This window comes from Hippocampus zosterae, chromosome 7 (assembly GCF_025434085.1).
Source record: "Hippocampus zosterae strain Florida chromosome 7, ASM2543408v3, whole genome shotgun sequence".
Classification (NCBI taxonomy): Eukaryota; Metazoa; Chordata; class Actinopteri; order Syngnathiformes; family Syngnathidae; genus Hippocampus; species Hippocampus zosterae.
The window spans coordinates 24340673-24364136 of record NC_067457.1 but is presented as its reverse complement, the minus strand read 5'-3'; the positions used below and the strand labels follow the sequence as shown (position 1 = coordinate 24364136).

The 23464-nt window shown below is 52.7% G+C and overlaps 1 protein-coding gene across 2 annotated transcripts; it reads right to left on the bottom strand.

The window, feature by feature from the left end:
* Nucleotides 1-189: 189 nt before the first annotated feature.
* LOC127603608 (adhesion G protein-coupled receptor B1-like) lies at nucleotides 190-22894 on the bottom strand. 2 transcript variants are annotated; one of them, XM_052069981.1, is made up of 33 exons: nucleotides 22299-22894; nucleotides 20544-20658; nucleotides 13011-13750; nucleotides 12274-12423; nucleotides 12108-12182; nucleotides 11863-12027; nucleotides 11599-11763; nucleotides 11254-11418; nucleotides 10999-11163; nucleotides 10826-10927; nucleotides 10656-10762; nucleotides 10383-10577; nucleotides 10184-10252; nucleotides 9014-9122; nucleotides 8526-8669; nucleotides 8354-8423; nucleotides 8017-8119; nucleotides 7588-7631; nucleotides 6679-6805; nucleotides 5183-5286; nucleotides 4968-5070; nucleotides 4707-4857; nucleotides 4515-4584; nucleotides 4224-4290; nucleotides 4043-4128; nucleotides 3656-3827; nucleotides 3476-3571; nucleotides 3356-3392; nucleotides 2631-3250; nucleotides 2497-2532; nucleotides 2310-2414; nucleotides 2125-2175; nucleotides 190-1986 (listed from the first exon to the last, which is right to left on the bottom strand). In XM_052069981.1, exons 3-33 carry the CDS (start codon nucleotides 13726-13728, stop codon nucleotides 1786-1788), a joined length of 4572 nt encoding a protein of 1523 aa, XP_051925941.1. In that variant the 5' UTR covers nucleotides 13729-13750; nucleotides 20544-20658; nucleotides 22299-22894; the 3' UTR covers nucleotides 190-1785. The 2 variants fall into 2 exon arrangements, with proteins under 2 accessions (XP_051925941.1, XP_051925943.1); XM_052069983.1 differs by lacking the exons at nucleotides 20544-20658; nucleotides 22299-22894 and adding an exon at nucleotides 15273-15681.
* Between the last annotated feature and the right edge of the window lie 570 nt (nucleotides 22895-23464).

Below are 23464 nucleotides of genomic sequence, written 5' to 3'. Positions count from 1 at the left end.
AGAGGCTTTAGGGTGGCTATTAAAAATAGATTACAAACACATAACCGCGCTTCTGTGAGCTTCCACTGAATGTCTTCATTTGGCCAATCATTTGTTCTGTCAACATATTCAAACAAAAAAACGATGTTGTCCGGCCTTAGACGAGTCATTTGAGAGTTGGCATTTCACAAGTCACGTCACACACTTCGGTCATGTCGGTGTAGTTTTGTTTTATTCAAAATTAATCACATTCATTTTGTGCTGTGCAAAATGTACAGTTTAGGGAATGGGGGGGAAAAAATGCATCCAAAAATAAAATCAGGACAAGAGATTACAAAGGGTTCAGTCCGTCGAGGTACTGACGGCAAAACAAAGGAACCGATGCGAGCGGAAAGAGAATTTGCAGGTAACAATAACCGTGACGGCTAGTGACAAAGTTATCAAAACACGTTTACAGGAGACAGAAGGTTCCATTACTCATCGCGACACAGTGGAGAGTAATAACAAATATCCTGAAGCACATTTATAGGAGCTAGTCATTCATACTATACACAGTCGATAGAAGTACAATTGTCTACCTGTCACAGACATCTCCAAATGTGGAGTCTTAGGCTAACAAATCTCAAATGGATAAATTCCTTGAATTGCTAATACAGATTTGTCAGACAATATTCTCATCAAGCGTCTATATGCTCGGCAAATAGGAGAAAGACGGTAGAAAAAAAGTTCAATCACCGGTAAGAAAAACTGCTTGAGCATCAAGCGCGGCGTCCTATTGGCCCATTTCACACCGATGGGTAAAAACACAAACGTGAGACTGCGCCGTCACGTCAGTGCCAGGAAGCCTCAGCTTTGTCCAAAGAGTCCCCCCCCCCGCAAGGCTGAGAATCGAATGGCCGCTGACCAAAAGGTCTTTTTTCCCAGCCCCGGATCCACAAATGGCTGCCTTGTTACTGCTCCGTGTTGAGAGTCCGTATCGTGACGCCGGTGTTTTGGTATGGAGGCAAAACGCACACACAAAACCGAGCGCTCTGTCGCTTTGTCCCAATGCAGAGCACGCAGGGATCCGACACGTTACATATGCGCTCCACTTTTTTTTTCCAGCCGAACATTGCAGGTTCCAGTCAAAATAAAGAAACCAAACAAACTCGGATCATCGACAAAAGCGGTAACGATGATACGGAAAAGAATCACCAGCAGAGAGTTGGAACGTATTCCGAGTATCAGGGATGTTGTCTTAAGAGAGCAACGGAAAGGATCAAGTGGAACGAGAAACAAAGAACCTGCGCCTTGAAAAGTCCCAACTGTGAAGCGGCTGCCTTTGCTCTCTTTGCTATGCCGGGAAGGGAATTTGGCTGGAAGTGGAGCAGCCGAGAGGCGTCGTTAGCGGGGCGGAGGAGACGGCGTTCCGGTATTTGGGGGTGTAGACTAACTGCAGCAGGGCTCCTTAGCCAGATCATCTCAAGCGCAGGCTTCGGGAACCCCGCAGCCAATGCGGCCGGCTGTGGTCGCCACGAAGCGCAGGACTTGGAACTCGGAACTCCCCGCCGGGCCCTCGAGCTCCTGAGCCGAGTCCGCTGGGTGAGGCTACGATAAAGAAACCAACCCGACCCGACCCCACTATTGTCCCCTCTTACCCCATCCCGCCCCCGCTTCTTCCTGTTCCGGCTGAGGATTTGAAGACCTAGATTCTCGGAGCGACTTTCCCGCCGCCTCGATTTCTCCCATTCGTCCCATACGGGAACCCAAACCCAAAAGGTGAAAGTAAAGCTTACTGGCTCGCTAGCCCCCCGCCCCCCTTGGTCTTCAGACCTCTGTCTGCAGGTCAACCATGTCCTGACCGGCCAGGGGGATGGGGGTGGCGCTCTTCTCCCATTCCACAGAGTGCAGCTCCAGCGGCGAGGCGGCCAAAGGCTCCAAGTCTTTGCGGACCCAGGCGGGGGGGGACTGCTGCGCTAAGCCCCGGACTCCTTCCCAAGGCCTCTCCAAGGGACCCGGCTGTTTGTCCTGCGGGGGAACGAAGGGACGAGGCTTAGTCAAGAAACGACGATTTCGGGAGCACGAATATCACGTCCTCGTCTATCCGGCACCGTGTCTTGACTTTTGTTTACTTTGAAATTGCCGACTGGTATGAAAAAGACTCACGCTTTGGTTGGTTTTGTCGCTTCCCGCTGATGAGACGCTCCATCTCACGGACTGTAGGAAGCAAGAAAGAAAATGCATCCTGACGTTAACCGTAGAGCAAATACAAAGACCTTGTCATGTGTCAATAACCCCCCCCCCCCCCCCCCCCCCCAAAAAAAAGCAGCGAGGGTGAGCGGATGGCATACCTTGCTGTCAGAGGCGGGCGACTCTCTGTCCTTCTCAGCATGGTGCAACTTCCTGTTCAGATCCTGGAACATGTTCTGGTGGCGTTTCTTGGTGTGCATTATTTTCTGCGGAGCACATCGACCCAAATCATGAACGTTGAACTCTGGGATCATTGCGATGAAGAAAGGCGGATGGATGGACGCTTACCTCAAAGTCAAGCTCGGCGTAGCGGGACTTTTGTCTCTATAAAATACGACGGGGACGAATCGGGTCAGTTCGGTGAAATGAGCAAGTCGGAAGCATTCTGGGTATTTTTTGTTTTTTGTTTTTTTGTTTCTTACCTCCAAGGAGCTCATGGACAAGGTGGAGATGGTCTCGCTTTTGGACATCATGGAGTTCATCGACTCAAAGGTGTTCTCCAGGCTGCTGTGAGTGATGTGAGACTCGCTGGAGATGTTGTGGATGTTCTGGATGGGCGAGTCCCTCTCGGAATAGGACACGCTGACCTGGTCGCAGGGAACGGACTTGATGGCAAAGGCGGCTTGCGGTTCGGCGAAGGGCCCGCCGAGGTGCATGAGTCTGGCCTGCGGCAGTTGCTCGGCGCCGAGGTCGTATTTGGCCAGCTCCTCTTTGGGCTTGCTTCTCAGGGTGGAGGTGGTGTTGGGCATGAGCACGTAGCCGCCGCCGCCGTCGGAGGCTCCGCCCTCCGCCTGAACGCGAGCCAGATCCACATCCAGCGGCCGGAAAAGTTCTCCCTCGCACACGTACACGGGTTTCCCGCAGGGGGGGTCCACCCCACCGGCCAGCCGGCTCTTCTCTCTCTTCAGGGTGAGAGTGTGGCTGGAATATTCGGGGAGCGCCTGCATGTGGGTCTTGTTGGACGGCAGGGTGTGGAAGTTGGGGCCCATGGGCAGAGGCATCTGAGGGGGGGACATCTTCTCTTCGGATGAGCCGCTCATACCTTTGAGGGGGAAAAAAAAAATGACCGTCGTGGTCAACCGGGAGCACGTGAAGGGCATCCGCGACCAAATGCAAATGGAGAAAGGAGCCGGATTTGAACGCTCACCTGGTACGCGTGAATCGCCATCCTTTTCCATATCGGACTGATGGAAAAAGGGAAGAGAGACGTTCCGTCAATGCGCACGTTCGCATTCGGGGAGAAAAATCGTCACGCCAAGAAACATACCGTGAGCTGGTTGTGGCCATTGTGATGCGAGCTCCCAGAATCTGCGTTGGCGTCATCCTTGCGGTCAACGACCCTGCACTTCACGGCCTCCTGAACCTGAGAAAGGGGGACGACACGCTCGCTTCAGGGACTTGCATGGAAAGCAAAGCCTGCAAGCCGGCCGGTCGGGTCGGTCCTTACCTCTCGACGCAGGATGCAGTGCACCATGACGATGATGAAGCCTTCGAGGGAGTCAAAGACGGCAAAGAGGATTTGGAAGAGGGCCGAGCGGCGGTCGGTGATGGCCAGCACGGCGGACATCCACGTCAGGGCCAAGAGGGGCAAAACCACGCAGGAGCTCCACAGCGAGGCCCTGCAAGCGAGGGAGGCGGCCAATTCAGATTTTGAGCATTTTGCATGTTGACACAAACACCGGGAAAGCGCTTTATGTTTCGAGGGGGGGGGTTGAGATTCGGAGTGTCTGGAGGGCCCGCTACTACGAAAGTGCGTCTTCCGTGACTGGCACCCAAATGAGTTGCAAAGCGTCAATCAGCGCAAAAACCGGATTGCAAGATCAATCCAACCTACCCGGCTCTCTCCTTCAGCTTCACATCGGTAATTCCGTCCTTGGATACCAGCTTGTTGAAGACCAGAATGCCAATGACCATATTCACCTGTTTTGGGGTAGGGGAGGGGGGCATGGGGGTCAGCGTTATAATGGAAAATGAATTGCGGTCATTACGATTTCGGTCGCGGCTCAGATACGTACCAAAACAACAGCGGCGGCCGGTCCGACGAAGGAGTAGAGGAGTCCGCCCTCAAGTGAGAGCCAACAGCTAAAAGAAAAAACATTTGCAGTCCTTTAATACTTGGCCGGATCAAAACTCTCTGCAAAGTACGCTTTACAAAGTTTGTGATTTCAAGAGGCTTTGAGTCTTAAAGTGCCTTCCAGTCGGCAAAATTAGCAACAGCGTCATGTCTCGGGGAGGAGGGGGCGGTAAGGGGGGGGAGGGGGGGGGGTTCACACCGAAAAGCAAAAAAAAGGAGACCCGAGACTTACTAGTTGACGGTGCCATATCCCTTGGCTTTGGTGAAACCCACAGACACGGCCACCACCAACGCAGGCAGGCCTGTCGAGATGAACAATAAAAGGCTCAGCGTACGAAAGCAACACCAGCAACCGATCAACCGAGAGGAGGCCAAGGGGGGGGGGGGGGGGGGAGACAAAGAAGTGAACTACAGCTGCACTCACCCCAGCCCAAGCACAAGAAGCGCTTGCGGATGATGCGCTTGCGCAAGCGCCCCGTGACGGCCATGTAGGACTGCCAAGCTTCGGTCAGCACCCAGCAGAAGGAGGAGAGGAAAAAGAAGTGCAGGAAAGCCGCTACCAGTGTGCAAACCACCTGGGGAAGCACAAAGGCGAGGGGAGGGGGGGTGAGGGGGGGGGTGTCACCCAAAGCGCCGAGCTTCACCGAGCCTTGAACTGGAACAGGGAAGAGGGCAAAAGACCAACCTTATTGCGAGCCTGAGTTTGTCCGAGGAGGATGAGGGCGTTGGAGCAAATGATGGACAGGCAGAAGTTGATGAGGATAACGGAGCGCTCGGAACGGATGTACCTGCAAGAGAAATAAAAAGAAAATGAGTTTGGCTAAGGAGAAGCGAGAAAGAGAGAGAGAGAGAGCCCAAGGCCCTTTTAAGCTTTTCTCCGAGGGGGGGGGGGGGACTCACTTCCACACGGAGACGTAGATGATGATGAGGAGGAGCAGGGTGAGGGAAGACACCCCGCAGCCGACGATGAGAGTCACGGATGGAAGAAGCGCCTTGTCCATGATCTGGCGGGGGGAGGGGGGAGGGGGGAGGACAAAAGACATGGCCTCTCAGAGCTGCGCCAAAACCAACGACCGGACTCCAAACGGGCATCCGAGCGAAGCGGCCGCGTGATCCAAGGCGGCTCCCCTAACGGCAGCCCGGGCAAGGTGACCTCGAGGTCAACGTGTGCACGAAGATCAAGCCGCCAATCAAACGATTCGGTCCGTTGCGCCCTCTTCCTGCCAAGCTCTCAATCCGGCTTGCGCGATACGAGTCTGGGTTTGACCTAAATAAATATGGAGCATGTCTTCCGTCTGCCCTTGGCCCCGCATCAAACGTTCTGTTTTCGGAAGAGAAACGAGCGCACCCGCCGCTTGATGCTTTGGACTTTTTTTTTTTTTTTTAAGTCGAAGCTGGTCAACCGCAGGCCCGTCCCGACCGACATTTCGAATCATTTCGTTGCGAGTCGTCTCATCAAGCACATCAAAAGTGAGCGAGCGAGCGAGCGCACGGCCATGTTTGGCTTCAGTCGGACTCGCCTCCTCCGCCTCTTTTCTTCATGCCGATATTTCCATCGAGCTCGACGGGCGACGTTATTGAAAATGTGCATGTTCAAATGCTGGACAACTGAAATCATCAAGATGGGGTGTTTTTAAATTGTTGTTTTTTTTGGGGGGGGGGGGTCTTAGGGGGAGGAATTTGGCATCTGTTTGCTGTCAGAAGCAGAAAGCAGTGCATGGCAGAGACGGCCAGATCACATCCTGTAGCGGAGGAGGGGGGGGGGGGGGGGGCAAGGGAAGAAGGTTTTTTTTTTTCCTGGTTCCCAGCTTCTCAGTTAAGAAAAATCCCCCCAGGCGAGTGAGCGCTGCAGAAGCCGTTACCTTGGCAACTGACTGAGCAGCTTCTGGGGCAGCACAGTCTACAGGGGGAATAACCGTTTTTTTTGTGTGTTTTTTTTTTTTTTGGGACACGTTTGCTTGTTTCTTTTGTTTGGTCATAAAAAACATCCGTCATGGGCACAAGAGCACAGATTTTGGGAAAAAAAAGTCATTTATAGTCATTAAACGGCATTATTCTGATTCTAAATGATCACGCGCGAGCAGACGATGCTCACATATTCTCAAGAAAATGCAGACGGACGACCACAAAGGCCGATGGCAAAAAATGCGATCGCCAAATACAATCGCCTGTCGTGTTTTCACGCCTCGGCATGGGATTTTGCAACGTCAACGTTGTTAGTTGCGTCCCTTTTTCAAATGGCAGTCCCATTTTTCATGCAAGTCTCTCCTGCCGCGGAGACAAAGAGGCGCGAGGCAAATGGCTTCGAAAGGCGCAAGCGCCCGCTGCGCGCGGCACGCAAGCTTTCGCGGGGACCGGAGAATAGCTTTCGCATGATGAGATTTTCCAAGACTTACCGAGTCGAAGTTGACGTGTGCTAAAATGGCGAAGGTGGAGAGGCTGTCACACACGCATTTGGTTCGGAATGAATCGACGGCGACGGCTCTGCAGCTCCGCGCAGACCACGATCCGAGCAGGGAGGATCTGCACAGGGGAGGAGAGAAACGGCACCCGCCGGCGTGAGCGGAGCACAGGAGAGGCTGCGTGGAGAGCTGACGCAGCTCATTAAAAAAAAAAAAAAAAAGCGGGGGGGGGGCGGGCATCTTGATTAGGTCTTGTCAGGCTCATAATAAAAGATGAACGTTTTACAAATTTTCTTTTTGGTGTCAACAGTAGTCTCGCCAATGGTGGCGAGACTTTTTGCTCGCGTGTGCTAAATGATGTCAATTATTTTAAGACTTGATCATTTGGGATGACAAACCAAAAATTTAAAATAAAACCAAATGGAAAAAAAAAAAAGCAACACGAATAATCAAAAAGCCCAACTATGACCACGATCAAAACCTCCTGAGATCAAACACGGATGTTTGACAGACATCTGCATTAAGTCGACTCCTATGTATTGTTGTGTATCTTTCTTTTTTTTTGAGGGGGGGTAGGACCAATTTGAAGTTGATTTGAGGAGCTAATGGCGCACTTCCTGTCATCGCAGCGCTCAACATACTGACCCGCCGTTGGCCCCCGAGCCACAGTTTGCTTCTGGCTGCCATTTGTTCAAGATGTTAAGGCAAATTGTTTTTGGATTTTAGGGTGGCCGACGGCCCTGCGTGTCGCTTGACAGATGCGGTGACACACGCGTGACTAAAAAAGAAGCTCAGAGCTGGTGACATCGCCTTCCCGCGAGAGAAAATAGATGTGAGTCATGACTTTGATGCACCCCCCCCAAACCCCCCAAAAAAAGACAGACAACCGAAGTCGAGACTCACGTTTCACTTTCATCCCATGAGAGGCATGTCTCGTTCATTGTGCCCTAAGGAAAAGGAAAAAAAAAATGAGTCAGACGAAGATTGTGAGAAATCTCGACATAAAAAGCGAGCGTGTATCCTTCAAAAGTGCCTGCTACAAATGTGTGACAGTGAGAAACAACATCTCGCCATCCACCCGCCATCAGTTGTGGCCGCGTATAAACCGCCAAACAGTTTCTGGGAGCTCATTAACTGGGCCAATTATTGTGATTGGTCATCGCCAATGACCAGCTGCGTGGACTGCCATGGTGGGGAAGGTTTGAGCTGGCAAATGTCACCGTTTCGAGGCAAATGTCAGCAAAATGTCAAGCTTGGCGCGCGCCGCGGTGAGCACAACGCCCGAGGGGGCCACGCCGGGATATTTTTCTGTGGCGACAGGCACGGACTTACGTTGTGGAGATGCGGGAACTCGATCTCGACGGGAGAAGACAAAAGGGCGGGGCTGGGCTTGACGATCACCGTCACTACCTTGGAGTTGAGCAGAGTTGCGTTGCTGCGGAAAGACAATAAGATGCGGTCACTGAGCAAGAGGTGACATCTTCAATTTTGGAGTTGGATTTCATATGTGCTTCTCTTGAACTGCACCCCCCCACCCTCCCCAAAGACAGCCAAGTGCAGTGATGGCTTTGGCAATTTAAAAGGCTAAGATGGAGGCGGCGGTTTGGGTGCCATCTGGTGTCTACAATGAGAATGACATGCAAAGAACGTTTGTCCCAATCGGCGTTACCTCTGAGAGGAAAAAAATGCAGTCAGGTTTCGGTAGAGGACGATGCCAGTCACAAACGCTTCGCCGCCGTCTGGAATTGAGCAAAATCGTTGCTTAGATATATATGCAACTGCATGTCGCTATCGCTGGTAAATTGATTTTATTTGTTTGAGTGCGCGCACGCGCGTCTTACCACCATGCTCGATGGCCAGCGCATCTCTGGAAACGGATATTTTCTCCTCAGCCGTCCTGACCCAGTCCAACATCCCCCTCCAGCCCTTAGCGGGGAAAGTGAAGTTGGAGCTCGTGGTGGTCGGCCGCTTATGGATGCTCAGCACTGAGAAGGAAACGCATGCACAGTGCAGAAAGACTCAAGACTAAGTCTCGGCCTTTGGATGGAGAAGTACGAGCCAAAAAAAAAAAAAAAAAAAAAAGTGGCACGGACGAGTCGCATTATGAAGCTTAAAGTTATGTCGACAGACCGATCGCTTCATCTAAAAGTCAAACGCGCTATGCCCGATGCGGGCGAGCCGGGCGACGGCGGCTAATTGGTTTGTCTGATGAATGTGACACGCGGTCAAAGAGATGCTCGGATGCACTCGGCGGGTGTTGCGAAGACAAAAAAACATCCCGACGGGACATGAGCAGAGAGAGCTGCGGCCGGGTGAAATTAGTACTCACCTAAATTCTCCGTCACTTCGTAAATGTCCTGGAAGCCGCTCATTTGCATACCGATCATGTTCACAGACTCTTCGACCAGATGGAAGAACTCCTTCACGTTGGCATCCATCTGGATGAGGATTGGATAAAAAGAAGGGGTGGAGGGATGGGGGGGGGGAGGATATCGTCATTAATAGTTTAGGGGTTAATATATATGTTGGATTTTTTTTGAGGGGAGGGGGGTTCTTGTGAGATTTGTATCCGCTGTAGCTTGCAATCATCTCATTCGTGGTTCTACTGGCTGAGTTGATTGTATTGACATGAGATGAATCCATCAATTCGATCCGCCCCCTTCAAAATATCGACGGACACCCCTGCAAAAGCCGACTTGTTGGCTGAAAACGGTGACTAACGCCAGGGAAGAGCGGGAAGAAAATGTCACGACCTTTTTCTCAGCGATGAAAAAGATGAAGAATTTGAAAATGTAGTCACAAGAAAGCGGAGACTTTCAGTCATGACGAAGCATCTATTATGTCTTTTCTGCGCCGAAATCCGCCCACTGCGGTGAAAGCCCGGCTTGCTGCTAGGCAACCAGAAAACTTCCTGAAAGCCATAAATGGACCGGCGGTTGATTCATCCCGGTCGTTCGACACACTTCGAGCTGAGCGGAGAGGGGGGGGGGGGGGGGCCGTCCCTGACTTGCGTGTCTCTGACGCACGAACCGCAGCAATGTGGGCGCAAGGTGTGCGTGTTTCTATGAAACGTGCTCCGTCTGTGTACCCGTCGCATCCGGCGCGGCTTCGTAGGATGGCGCGCAGAGTCGCAGATTGGCGAGTGGGCGCCGCGTATTTTCCCTGAGTCAGTTCCGCTCTCCCGCGCGCGTGCGCAAGTGTTTACTTTCACTCGTCATTCGCGTTTGTCATGCGGCTCTTCTTGCAGGGGAACGCGCAGACATGGCCAAAAAGTTTCAGAGGAACCGGCGCAGGAAAAAAAAAAATTTTAAAAAGCGAACTAAATGCTCAAACATTACAAGTGTTTGTCCTTCATACGCGATTTTGCAATTTGTCGCGAGTTTGCCATCTAATGACTTCAGACTTCTTTTCACACCAGACTATCATTCACACTGACAAGCTTTTTTATGCACCCCCCCTCCCCCCCGCCCAGAATTTCTGACACCCTCTTCTCACGTACCAGCTGTGCCTCTTCCCATTTGTCGTGATGTTCCTCTTTGAGCAGGTTGCTAATGGTCTGGACGTAGTTCTGTGGGGGAGGGGGAGGGTGGGTGGGGGGGGACGGGGACGACAAGCTTCAGTCAATCAAATCCTTTTTGGGGACGCTCCTGGCAGCTGAGACATGGAAAGACAGTCTCGGAGCCCACGTTGTCGTTTACCTCCACGTCAGCATTGCTAAGCCTCATCCCGGACGCCTTGTACAACTCGGTGATGTTCTTCAGGATCTCCATGACGGCCACGAGGTCACCGCTGTACGTCGCGCCTTCGTCGGTTGAGAACCTCAGACGTGAAATGGCCTCGGCGACGCCGTCTACGCCGGGTGCCTTCTGCGCTTTGGCGATGTAGTCCCTTGACTGCAGGGAGGAGGGGTTGAAGCGTGACTCCAAGTGATTGCGTTTTGCCGAGAAGGGACTCGCCGGCGGGGAACTTACCAGCGTGCGAATGTTCTCGTAGTTCTTGGAGACGCACTTGACGTAAGTCGGGCTCTCCCAGGTGGCCAGGCCGACGGCGTTGAGACTGCACCGGCGAAGAATCAGACCTGCGTGACAGACAGCACGCGGTCAGGCCGACGTACGTCTGGAGGTCAAGAATTACAAAGTACCTGCGGCGTCAGCGGGACATAAGATGGCAGCCATGTCCCCGGCTGGAGTTTTCTTCCACACCGCATCGCCATCGTTCTGCTCCGGGCAAATCTCATGGGGCTCTAAAGGATTGCGATGGTCACGTTAGCTTGTGAAACCAGCTTTAACCAGCTTTTATGTCGACGTGACCGACCGGGGCATCTCCTCTCGTTGCAGCGCTTGTGCTCTCCTCTGTCACCGGGGCAAGGCTCCCCACCAAAGAAAGGCCCTTCGCAAACTCTTTGTCTCTGCTGGACGCCGCCGCCGCAAGTCTTGCTGCAGCTGCCCCATGAGCTCCATGCGTGCCAGCGTCCATCAACTAAACGCAAACAGTAGCGCGCGCGCCATGAAATCTGGATCGTGACATGTCTGAAGGATGACAATTTGTTTGTTTTTTTTGTATTTTTACCGGGGCACTCTTTCTGGAAGCAGTTGATGGCCTCTTTCCAGCTCCCGTGGCACTCCGAGCCCCCGTAGGATGGGCCGTTGCATTCTCGTGTTCTCTGCATGGTGCCGTTGGAGCAAGAGGCAGAACATGGACTCCACACCGACCACTCGTTCCAGTATCCGTCCACTAGAGGGAGACAGAGAAGCATCACAGGTCAGTGCACACCATCATTGGCCTTGAATGTTCTCTTCCATCATGTCGCTGAAAAAGCAAATGTGGTTCTTGAAAGAAACCCCCCCCCAAGGCCCCCCCCCCCCCAAGCCGCCCCCCCCCGAATGGTGAAATGACAATTGGAAAACAGCTCACCGGGGCACACGGCGATGTTGCAAAGCTTGTTCTGTCTGGAAGGGCCCTCGCAGGGCTCTCCTCCGTTCTGGGGCAGCCTGCACGTGCGAGTGCGATCGCGGTAACCGCGACCGCACGTGGAGGAACACAAGCTCCACGGGGTCCATTCGGCCCAGGCGCCATCCACTGCAAGGCAAAAATCCATGAAGGCGCTGACCCAAGGACCAGAGTGTCGTTACCGATTTCACTCGTCGGCAGGTCGGAGAGGAGGAACGAGCGAGTCACCTGGGCAGACGGCGGTGTTGTTGCAAGGCCTGTTTTCACGCAGCGGTCCGGTGCACTGGGTGGTGAAGGAGGAAGTGGCGCAGAGACGGGTGCGGCTCTGCCAGCCTTCCCCGCACGTGGCCGAGCAGCCGCTCCAAGGGGACCACTCGTCCGTCTTGGTGTTTGCTGAGCGAGAGAGTTCAGCGGGTTGAACGTTTGCAGAGGCGACGACGCCCCGCCATGGAGCATCGGCAAACTCAACTTACCGATGTGGGTCGCAAAGCCTCCGGGGCTCACGCCGACAATGGCCCGCAGACCTTGGCTCTTGTTGCGTTCTTTGCCTGGAAAGAAGACGACGACAACAAAGGGGTTTGGTTTGGTTTTTTGTTGGTTTTTTTGCATTGACGGCGCTCCAGCTAAACGAAGGCTTACCTATGCAGGGCCGCGAGTTGCACGCCCGGCCTTCTTCAACCGTCCCCTCGCACACGGCATCGTCGGGCTGACAGGCTCGGCTGCGCACCTGGACGCCCCCGCCGCACTCCTGACTGCAAACGGACCAACGGCTCCAGCCGGCCCAGCCTTCTGCAACGCAAAGTGACATTGGTCCTCAAAGGATTCTTTCACACGCTGCACATTTGACAATACAGCTGTACTTGATACTTGACTCGAGAAGTGTCGAGAAGCCGTTTCAGGACATGCTTTGCGTCTGCACGCTCAAAGCCGAACGGTAGCGGAGGCCGAAATTGCTTGAAACCGCCCGCGGGGGCCGACGGCGGCGTTGCTACGCCAACCGCAAGCGCGCTTCGATTTTCGCCGCCGGCCGACCGCGAGCTCTTTGTGCTCTTTCCCAGCTTTTCTCCTACAAGAAGCGCGCGTGTGCGCGCGCGGCCAAGCGCCCGACTTGACATGCTTGACTTGCACCACAAGCGAGTTAGCGCGGCGTGCGCGGCGGGCGGTTCATCCAATTAAGCTTTGGAGATGCTCTGCTGTAACACCTTCCCACTTGCGTCTAATTAGTCTGCGGCCGCGGCGAGCACGTCCCGTGCCAGTGAGACGTTGTACCGTCGGCATCAAACGAAGGAAAGGTCGGGGGGGCGCCCCCACCCCTACGGCCGCCGTTACCGAACAACCCGAGCACAAGCGGTTTGTTTGCTGCGTGTCCCACTTACTGACAATCTGAGCGCCGCGTCCGTCGTCTCTGGGCGCCGGCAGGCATTTCTCCACGTAGACGCCCCCCCTGTAGCAGCTGCCGGGCTTCCTTTTCGGGGTCTCCCAACACTGGCAAGGCGTGTTCATGATCCCGCAGGGATACTCGTGGGTACTGCCCGACAGGCACTTCTCCAGCCACTGGCACAGCATCTGGCAGGCGGGCATGCTGGGGTTCCTTTTCCCCACGACCAGAAACTCGGACTTGAACTCGCCGACGTCATCCGGGACCTGTTGGTCGTCGTCGTCGTCCCGCGGGCCGCTCGGGCGGGAGGCCACCTTGCGGATCTGCAGGAACTGCTTGCTGGACTCGATGTAGGTGACGGCGGCGGAAGCGTCGCACAGCCTGACGACTTCGTCGTAGCTCTCCGTGCCCAGGTAGGTGCGGGACGTCTCGATGAAGGAGTCGAACTGGAAGGTCCGGATCTGCCTGGGCCCGCAGGAATCGGTCGGCTTGGTGATCTTCATGTAGACGGTGTAGCGGCGGGGGTCGGGGTTCTGCAGGGTCCAGGAGCACGGCGCCGAGGGGAGGTTGGCGCTGGACGAGAACACGCCGAAGAAGCGACTCTGTTCCAGGGTGGCGCAGGTGTCGGAGGCCGGGCCGGAGGGACTGCAGGAGGTCAGAGCCAAGAAGAGCAGGACGAGAGCCGCGCGGGGGCCGCAAATCGCCGGCGGCGCCATCGGGTCAGCCAGGGAGGAGGACCTGCAAGGGGGTGGGGGGGGGGGGGGACAGTCGAGACAATGCACTTGATTGAGCCGTCTCACATTTATGAGCAGAGTTCGACTTTGCGTGAAGGGGTCTCCGCGTTCGGGATTACAATGTTTAAAAAAAAAAAAAAAAAATGCAGAGTGTGAAGGAAGCAAATGGCTTCGTTGGCGGCAGGATAATTGTGATGCAATTACGCCCCCCCCCCCCTTCACAGAATGCCGCCACCGCTCCACACACTGAACTCAACTGCCAAGCATCTGCGTCAGTCTGACGTCCGTAGACACATTCGCACTAGCGGCGGCCACTTAGATGTGTTTTTGGGCAGGGGGGGGGGGGGTGACTGTGGGGGGGGGGGGGGGGTTGGCAACGACAATGCACAGCTCTTATTACACAATAAACAAGCGAGGGGGGGGGGTCACTCGCAAGATCTGCGCTCAACCCGCCGCCCCCCCCCCCCTGGACGGACGGGAGATGCTCTGACTGGTTGCCGGGCAACATGTCTCTCCTCTCTCTTGCGTTTCGGTGCCACGCGTCTTTGTCATTCTTGGACTGCGGCTATTCCGCGGGATCGATCGGCTCGACGACGAGGGGCCGCAGACGTCTGCGCGCGGGTCATTCACGAAGGCGACGGCGCCGTATGATTTGCTAGTTGCGGTGGCGATCGCTCAGACGCACACCTGCAGGCTTGGTCCCCCCCCCCCCACTCCCATTTCCCCCCTCCCCCGTGGCGCCACTCTGTGAGCGGCATAGCAAAGACCTCTGCTTTGTATAGAGAGGGCTCTCTCGCACGCTCTCTCACCCCCCCCCCCCCACCCCCCACCCCCTTCCACCCGGAAGCTCCATGAATGTGCAAGGGGTGAAAAGAAAAAGGAGGTCCAGCTGTGGGTCTACGCACATTGCGGCCACTTTCCCAGCTGACCTTTCTCTTCCTTCTCCCCTCCGCCCGAGCGTCTGTCGCCGGCGGCAACAGTTCGGCAAAAAACGAGCGTGCGAGGGAGGAAGCAAGAGACCGCCGTCGTCATGGAGATGCCGGCCGTTCGGGATATTTGGGTTCAAAACCGCACTGCTCATTCATGCTGCAGTTTTTGAAGCGCAGGAGCAAACTGAGCACTGTTGCAAAAAAAAAAAAACAACAAAACAAACGACAACCCGCTCTTCTTTCTTGGGTCTGATCCCGATTTCGCTTTGACTAACGCCCGATATGCATGCACGCGGATCACAAACAGGCATTCGGTCTCCGGTTCTTCGCAAAGTGCTCTCCCTTTTACCCCGAGCGATTGGAAAGACCGACCATAGCCACAAAACCACCAACACCGAAAAGTTCCGGCAACTTCTCTCACTCAAAGCTGACGGCGGCAAAAGCGGCGCAGCAGCTGCGAGCAAATTGACATTCCATGCGTGCAGGCGCAGGCACATCCCGAGCTTTCAGCACCACGGACAGCAAAGCGAAAGGTTTCGACACGCACAATTTCGTCACATTTCCTTCAAAGTGGCAGAGAAAGGCACGTTTTCTTACCGCGTCTTTCGACCCCGAAAGGTTGAAGTCTTTAGAACGGCGGCACGGACTTGATGTTGGCCAAAAAGCCTCCCGGTTTGTTGCTGCTGCGGCGTCAAAAAGCGCCGGGGGTCGGCTCCGGACCCGGGCGGGGGTCAGACCCGAGTATCGGAGATGCCCGCAAGCAAAGAATTTTCTTTGAAAAAAAAAAAGGCGACTCTTACAAACTCCAAAGAGTTTACTACCAACTTTGTTTGGCTGCTATATCCGGAGAATCGGGCTTATAGCGCGCGCGTTGATGAATCTGGCTCGCAATCCGGAGAAAAGCAAACGGCGGACGCTCCCAGAATCAACGTTGGTACTTCTACTCCCGGCTTCGGAGTCTTCTTGCTTGCGGCACTGAAAGCGGCTTCGGTCTCAGTGTAGCGTGTGGCCTTCCGCTCGTGGTTTATATCCGAACCCCCCCCAACACCTTGCCCCGCCCCTTGCCGTCGGAGTCGGCGCGTGGATGAAGTGAATGAGGCAGGACGGGAGGGGAGGAGAGCCGAGGAGCGTGCGTGGGAGAAGTGTTTGTTTGGCGCGCGCCCGCCAGTGCCAGTTTGCGCACGGAGCCGCGAGCGGTGAGGGGTGGGGTGGGGGGGGGGTAATGCGCTGATGCAGAGAGAGGGAGGGAGGGAGGCGCGCGCACGCATAGATGCGGGCGATTAGGAACGGCAAACTACGTAGATATCAACGCAGACCCAAAGATAACCGGAAGGAGGTTGAGCACAATCGGCGAGAGTCTTTCTTTCTTTTGAAGGCCACCTTATTGAAGTGGAGCACTTATTTTTAAAAAAAAATTAAAATAAAATAACATAAAATATCCTATCCGACGAGGACGACTGAATGCAGATGTGAAATCTCGCCTGATTTGAAGCTGGGCCTGTTTAGTGACACATGGAAAGTTTATTCTGTTGTATGAACGACAACGAGTCAGGACCCAAATATTATGTAGGGGGGGGGGCTCCATTATAGTTTTAATTAGCTCTTTATAGCAGGGTTAATTTTCTTTTCTTTAAGAAGGCTTCAATTGAGTTACATTTTTTTTCCGCTAGTATTTGTTTGATTTTCTGCGACATAAATCGCTGGGAACAGCCCTTCCGAAAAAGAAAAAAAAAAACAGGCAAGAGAAATAAATGACGCAAAATCACGACAAGGAGAAGCCAATGGATGACCAAAGCAAAAAGGCACTGAGGGTAACAACGCCCAAAACACAACAAAAGCTAACGAGAGCAACGCTGAACAGAAAACAAAGCAGGAACAGGAACAAGATGGACACCGATGACGCTCTGCTAAAGAGCGCTTGGTCGCGAGCGAGGCGATTTCGCCGACAACCGATGATGGCTTGGCAGTCTCTTATCACGGGTGACCGAGAACGACACGGGAGGGGCGGGGGGGGGGGGGGGGGGGGGGGTTGCGGAATGGACCCCCTTTTTTTTTCAGCTGGTGGAAAATCTCCCCATCAAGAAAGCAACGTTGCGCCAATGGCTTTTTGCTAAAAGGGAATCGGCGAAGACTCAATACGACACCGATGGTTGCTCGCGTTTCGTATACGACAACTTGTGTCGTAAAGTTAAGCGTCCGTACGTCTTCCTGTCAAAAAGGAGGCTCAGTAACGAAGCGGCGGCCTACTCCAGCACGCTTCAAGACGACCACGTATAAGATCTGACACGGTGCAGTCTATCCCCAATTTCAAGGTTCGACACCCCCCACGCCCCCCACACACCCCCACTTTCTCCCTCTCAAGCGCACACGCACGCACACCTCCCTGCCTCTTCTCCCAGAGATGTGGGCAAGCCCGGGTGGTTCTCGGAGCGCGGAAAGGAATCCACCTCATGTGGGTGTGCGCCTGTTACAGCACTCTTGGCTCCCTTTCCAAAGTGAAACACGGGGCCTCTTTTTTGGATCAGCGTGACTCAGCAAGTCGAAAACAGAAGCGCTCGTCATGACTCCTGCACATTCTTTTCCCCACAGATTCCCGAAGAAGAAAACGGCAGGGGGCGGGGTGTCACTCTGTAACAGCGCCACGGGGATCCGCAGTCGACTTGTCCCTCGCAAAATGGTCGCTGGTGGCCCCGCCCACGCTGGCTACGCCCGTTTGGCGGATTACGCCAAGTGTGTAATCCGCCAAACAAGTGAATTCTTTGGAGTAGTGACTTTTGGCAAATAGGGGCACCCGGGAAACGTTTGGAAGCATTTTCTCCCCTTGATAAAGAGGAAGAACGATGAACGATTGGCCACTTTTGTTCACAGGCTCTCGCCAGGGGGTACGAATGAGAATGAGACGGGCTCTCATAATCAATAACTCTCAGGTCTCATCAAATGACCACCCCGGGAGTCGGCGCAACGATAAAACAAGTTGGGAACGTGATGCTTTTCTTCTTCTTTTTTTTTTTTTTAAACTGGCCATGAAGTGGGGGCAAATGAGCATCGATTCTGAGCACATGGACAATAGCGGCGTGCCGTTCTTTGTGAAGCCTTCCCCCTTTCGCCCGCTTTTGGAAATTTAAAATCAACAAGCCGTCATTCGGAAAGAGCCGGGGGCGGGCGGTGTGAACTCGCTGGACGCTAGGCGCTTTTTCTCCAGGCGCCGCCGGGCCTCGGCGGCGGGCGCTCGGAGATGAGAGTGAGGCGAGAGCAGGAAAGACGTACATGGCGCGAGCGCGGCGCATCCCGAAGAACCGCGGCGGCAGCTGCGCGAGCGCGACGGGCTAGCCTTGATGCTGTGAGTCATCCGTTCCCATTGAATTTGAAGAAAGCCCTCGGGCGCCTCGACAATACCGCGTCGGGAACGGAAAAGCCAGCACGGGAGAAACAATTACGCTTTTCGCCGTGCCTGAAAATTCAATACGCACACGTGCGACGACAGTGCGGACACTGTTAGAAATCGCTTGGATTGATGAAACGGTATTGAACGCCTTGGAACCAATCGGGGCCCGATGACTCCAATGCAATTTGCCGTCATGACAATCCGCCCCGAAGCATCTCCGGGTTGTTTTTTTTTTTTTTTTTGTGCATTCGACCGTCCTCGGCAACGGACGAATTATTTCTACTCCCCGTGCAGCACTTTATAGACAGCGGCCATTGTTTTCAAGTCTTTGATTTGATGAAGGTGAATCGTTTGGGCTTTGGAGCGCTTTTGCACGTTGTGATAAAATGACAAAAGCTCGTCGTCGTCGTCTCACGCCGAACTGTTCCATTTCAAAACTTACTGATCTTGAATCGTATCGAAATATCCGTCAGGTCATCATTTAGCGGATGGAGACGCACTCCTAATGTATAGCTATGCACCGTATATATGTATATCCGAAAGGTATTAGGTTTTTTTTGTCCGTTTTTAGAGCGCGCTTGCTGGTTTTTGTTTTTTTTTCTTCATAGATTTCATTTTCCTTTTTTACAGTCTGCATCCGAATACTCAGAAACGCGACTTGATATTTAAAACTCGTTCACTCCCAAAGACGTTTTTAAACGTCTTTTCAGATTTGGTCTTGAATTGGCTGCTACTAAATGACTTTTTAACGATGAGCACACACACCTGTGAATGCACAAACGCTTTTTTTGGTTTCATTTTTGGACAGGACGGCTCTAAGGAGAGGAAAGTGTTTTCAATTCGTTTTGCACGACTGTCATTCTGGCTCGCGCCGCCTCTTTGGAAATGCGAAGTTGTCATTCAGGGAGCACCGTTACTCGTGTTGTCTGTATTGCTTTCAAGGGGCTTTTCATTCGTCAGTCTTCAACCGCCTCACTCGGTCATCCCCCCCCCTACCCACCCTCCCCTTTCTTTGTCTTGCACGCATGCAAGGCCAGCGAGTGTGGGAGTCGAATGGATGATTCATCCGTCGCACACCTCATCGCCGTCCGACCATATATGGGCTGCCCGGAAAAACCCATTTGACCGCGCTAGGAGCTGTGCAGAGGAGCGGGCGAATTTCGAGATGGCATTTAGATCGCTTATTCGTTGACTGTTGAATTTAGGAGTGGAGATCTAATTACACTGGCTTTTTTTTTTTTTGGAATAAATAACATCTGACGGATGAGCGCGCCGCTGCGGCAATGTGAGCATCTGCAGCTTGCAGGTCGGTGAGAACGTGAGACGTTTCCACGGAAGACGAGACAGCTTTGTACCTCGTAATTGGCGTCAGGTCGAAGAGTGTGCAAGTGGCAAACGAGGGGAATCGAGCGCGATTGGAGAGGCGGAGATAAGCCATGAAAACTGAACAGCAGCTTCAAAAAAAAAAAAAAAAGTGCGCGAGGAAATGATTAACGGCGACCGTCTCATCCTCTTTCCATGTGGCTTAACGACATCCAAGCAATCGCCACGCCAACGCCGCACAAATAGCAACGGAACGTGCGACAGTGGCATTCATTTGACATTTTGGAAAAACGGGTGTCAAACACGGGGATGGAAGGCTTGGAACTTTGAAGACGTTTGCCTTTCAAATCTTCCGAGAGAAAGCGTTCCTCCTTTCTCTGTCCAGCGCTTCGCAAACGACTCATTCGATCCAACCGTAAATCGACCACGGGGGGAAAAAAATCAACCCGACAGGGCACACGCGTTACATAAAGAGGCCAAAGATAATCGCCGATGTCTATTTGCAACACGCAGTTTAATATCAATCGACTTCAAGTGTAATCGCTTTGGAAAAAGGACCCTGTCAGTTTCGAGCTATGTTCCGAAATAGCAAGGGGCATAAACCGGCTCCCTTGGCGGCGGCACCAATTTGTACTTCAATTTTCATCGCATCCGAGCAATTTGGCGGCAAGGCGTCCCACACAAAATAACAACAAAAACAGACGGCGAGCGGCTCGGGCGCCTCTATAAATGGCTCTCTAATTCCGTTTTTCGCTGAAGGTCGCCCTATTGGGCCCGCTTCCTTGAGCAGGACCACCCTTTCCATGGGAGGTAATTGGCTCTCAAATTGGACCCGAGCGGGCAGGCAAATGAACTCTATATTTGCACGTTTGCCTTGGTCAGAGCATCATTTCGCATCGTCCAGCGTGAAAGGCGCCCACGCGTTCTTTCTCTGGAACTTTCCACAACTCTTAAATCAACTTTCAACAGTCACAAAAGCTCCGCGGCTTGTCCATTCTCTTCGGACAAACGTGTCCACTGGCGTGTCTTACCCATGACAGGTTATTGGCGCAAATGTATCTCTTTGTTCCTTTGATTTTGGGTTCACGTGTTCCAATTTTCATCCCGAAGAAAAATCCAGCGCAAAATACAAGGCGGTTGACAACTGGGTACCAACTTACAGAGCGGTTCACTGTCCCCATGGCAACCCGAAGAGCGCAGCAAGCGATGATAGCACAACGGCGGCGTGTGGGAGAGGGGGCAGCCAGCTGTCTCGTAACCATTTCGGACGTTCATCTGCACAGAAGCAAGAGGGAAATTTTGAGTTCTACCATAGCGCCGCACAAAAACGACACGGCAAACCTACAGCGGCAAGTTTGGGAATTCCGTTTCCTGCACAAAGGCAACAAAAGTCGAAATCATCTTTCAACAAATATACACACAACGCTACAAACGCATCCACTCAATTTGCGGCTGCGAGTAAGATCGCAGCAAAGATCGTGCGTGACATTTCTGAGGTCCAGGGTTCGAATCTCGACTCTGGCTTTCCTGCGCCGGGATCGCATAGTCGCCGACTGCCTTGTGCGGGTTTTCTTTTGGCCACGTTCCAAAAACGCGGGTGCAACGATTGTTTGTCTAAATTGCAATTGGCCGTTGAAACTGAAGGACAGCTTGGTGCAGGATCAGAGGTGAACTGGAGCCCGTCCACCTGACTCCGAACCAGTGGTTAGGAACGCCCTAGACTGGACGGCGCACATCCAGACACACGGAATTCATATGCCCGCCTTCAATTAACCCGACGTATATGGCCGTTCATCGACGATGCCCTTCATCCAACTCGACGCAGCTACAGAGTTGGTGCCAATTGGCGAAACGGCACCGTGCGTGACGAAAAGTCTCCTTTACGCAAATGTCACCGATGTTTGTGTCATTGTTTGACACCCACATGCCGAGTCTGACTACATCCTCTTTTGGCCACTTGTGACAGAGAATGACGAACGCGATTGATAATTCAACGTGGTGATCAAATGATGCATTTTGTTGACGGCGATGATCTTTTCTAGGAGGTTAGTCACATTGCTAGTTTTCTGAATGTCACTGCGGACACGTTCATATTTTGAGGGTTTGTGATCAGTTCTCTTTTTTTCACTGAGTGGAAACCGATCAAACCCTGCACGCTCACAAGTCAGGCGTGTGTACCGCGACATCATCCGCCACTTATTATAAAAACAATGTTTCTAAATAATTTGACCCATGTTTTTCAAGGGTCCTTGTTCACGTCACCGGGTTTTACTGGAACCTATACCAGCTGACTTTGGTTGAGTGGCAGGGGAAACCCTGGACTGGTCGCTGGCCAATAAGAGGGCATATACACTGTGTGTGTGTGTGTGGGTGTGTGTGACAGGCCATAACAGAGTGTGGCAGTCTGCAGCTCCATGTCGGTGTGGCTTCAATACATCACTGACACTAAGACGGATTACAGATGTTTTTTTTAATTACAGCACTGCAACACAGTATGGCGGGAGCGATGGTGAAGTCGCATTCAGTCTCCAACGATGATCACTCTGCATTCCTCGTGGCTCTAACAGACCACTAAAATCTTGTTTCCACTCTTATGAGAAAATATATATATATATATATATATATATATATATATATATATATATATATACAGTATATACGTGTGTGATCGTACAGTATTTTAACCATTATGGTAGAAAGTCTAAGAGTTTTTGGAACGAAAAGAAAGAGAAGACATTCACTCGCGTTTACGAAGTGTCTGTGAACACAACACAGGGAGCAGAGACGTGAGCGCGAACACAAACCGGAAGTGGCCGCGACGAATTGCGGATTCGCCCTCATAATGCGGTCGAATAAATGAAAAATAACGACATGGACAACAAAATACAGCAAAATTGACAAGAAATAAACATTACCTGCAACGCAGTGTGGCGGGAGCAATGGTGAAGCCGTGTTCATTCTCGGACAACTATCTGCGCAACAAACGAGCATTTGCCAATCAACTCAACACGAAAAAAAATGTCAGTGGACTAATCGTCACTTTAAGAACGACACAGAAATCAATGTGCGCAATTAAGGGAACTTAGGGAGCACGCCGCGCAGCGGTATAACAAAACCAAATTGAAATATTACTCTAGAACTGTGAATCGATCCGCACTAACGACGAGTTGCTACTCACCACTTAGCTTTCGACGTTAGCATTGACTGACGCTACGGCGGGAAGCAGGTGTCGCGCGGTAAGTTGGGGCTCTTGCGTCACTTCCGTCAGCCATGAATAAAGTTTATGTATCACTTTGACCAAGATTCACCAAGAATCGAACACATTTGAGGCGGACGTGCTAAACGGGTCGCTCAATGTGTCTCCTTGTAACCGATTGAGAAATGTAATGCAAAGCTTTGAATTATTGTTACTTACAAAGTAGCAATGTGCCCTTATGTCGAAAAAGCTCTGGGCATCACATGAATAGATGTACAAATGCATTTATGTGCTTCATCTATGCTGGGCTACCATCTTCTTTCTTCACCGAGTAACCCCCCCCCCCCCATTTTTTTCATTTCTTTTTTTAGTCATTAATGTACAAGAAAAAAAAATCAATGGCTGCTTTTGTGCCAGCACTCATTATGACGCATGTGAGCAAGATCGATGGGGGGGTTGGCAAGAAGGAAGCTTCCAGGGTTGTATTTTTACATGTTATTTTTAGCCGCCGAATCCAAGACAAATGCGTAAGTGAGACTTCAAGAACATGATGCAAAAACAAAGGCACGGAATGATCTGTGCCTTTGGCGACGGCCAAATATTTTGTTGGCCGGCATTTGCAAGAAACGGACGACAGTAAACCTTCGTCATTCCTTCGGTGGGGAGGCGTGCTCACTATCTACTTTTGGGTCAACGTGAAACCGAGAGGCTTCTTAGGGTGCGGTTTACACTCAGCTCAACTCAACGGAGCTGAGCCCCCCCCCGCGATCGACTTGGGACCAGACCGCGGGCGATCGGTCCATCGCGCACCCCCGTTGTACAAGTGGCGGTGCAAACTTTTCCCCGAAAGGTCACGATGAGCGCGCACTCAAGATGTGCTGCGAA

Coding starts and splice junctions, on each gene's coding strand:
- LOC127603608 (XM_052069981.1), bottom strand. CDS start 13,728: ATGGCGCCGCCGGCGATTTGCGGCCCCCGCGCGGCTCTCGTCCTGCTC. Junction 4,858..4,967: donor AAACTCAGGCTCGCAATAAG/GTTGGTCTTTTG, acceptor GTGCTTCCCCAG/GTGGTTTGCACACTGGTAGC. Junction 3,251..3,355: donor TGGCGATTCACGCGTACCAG/GTGAGCGTTCAA, acceptor TCCCCCTCAAAG/GTATGAGCGGCTCATCCGAA.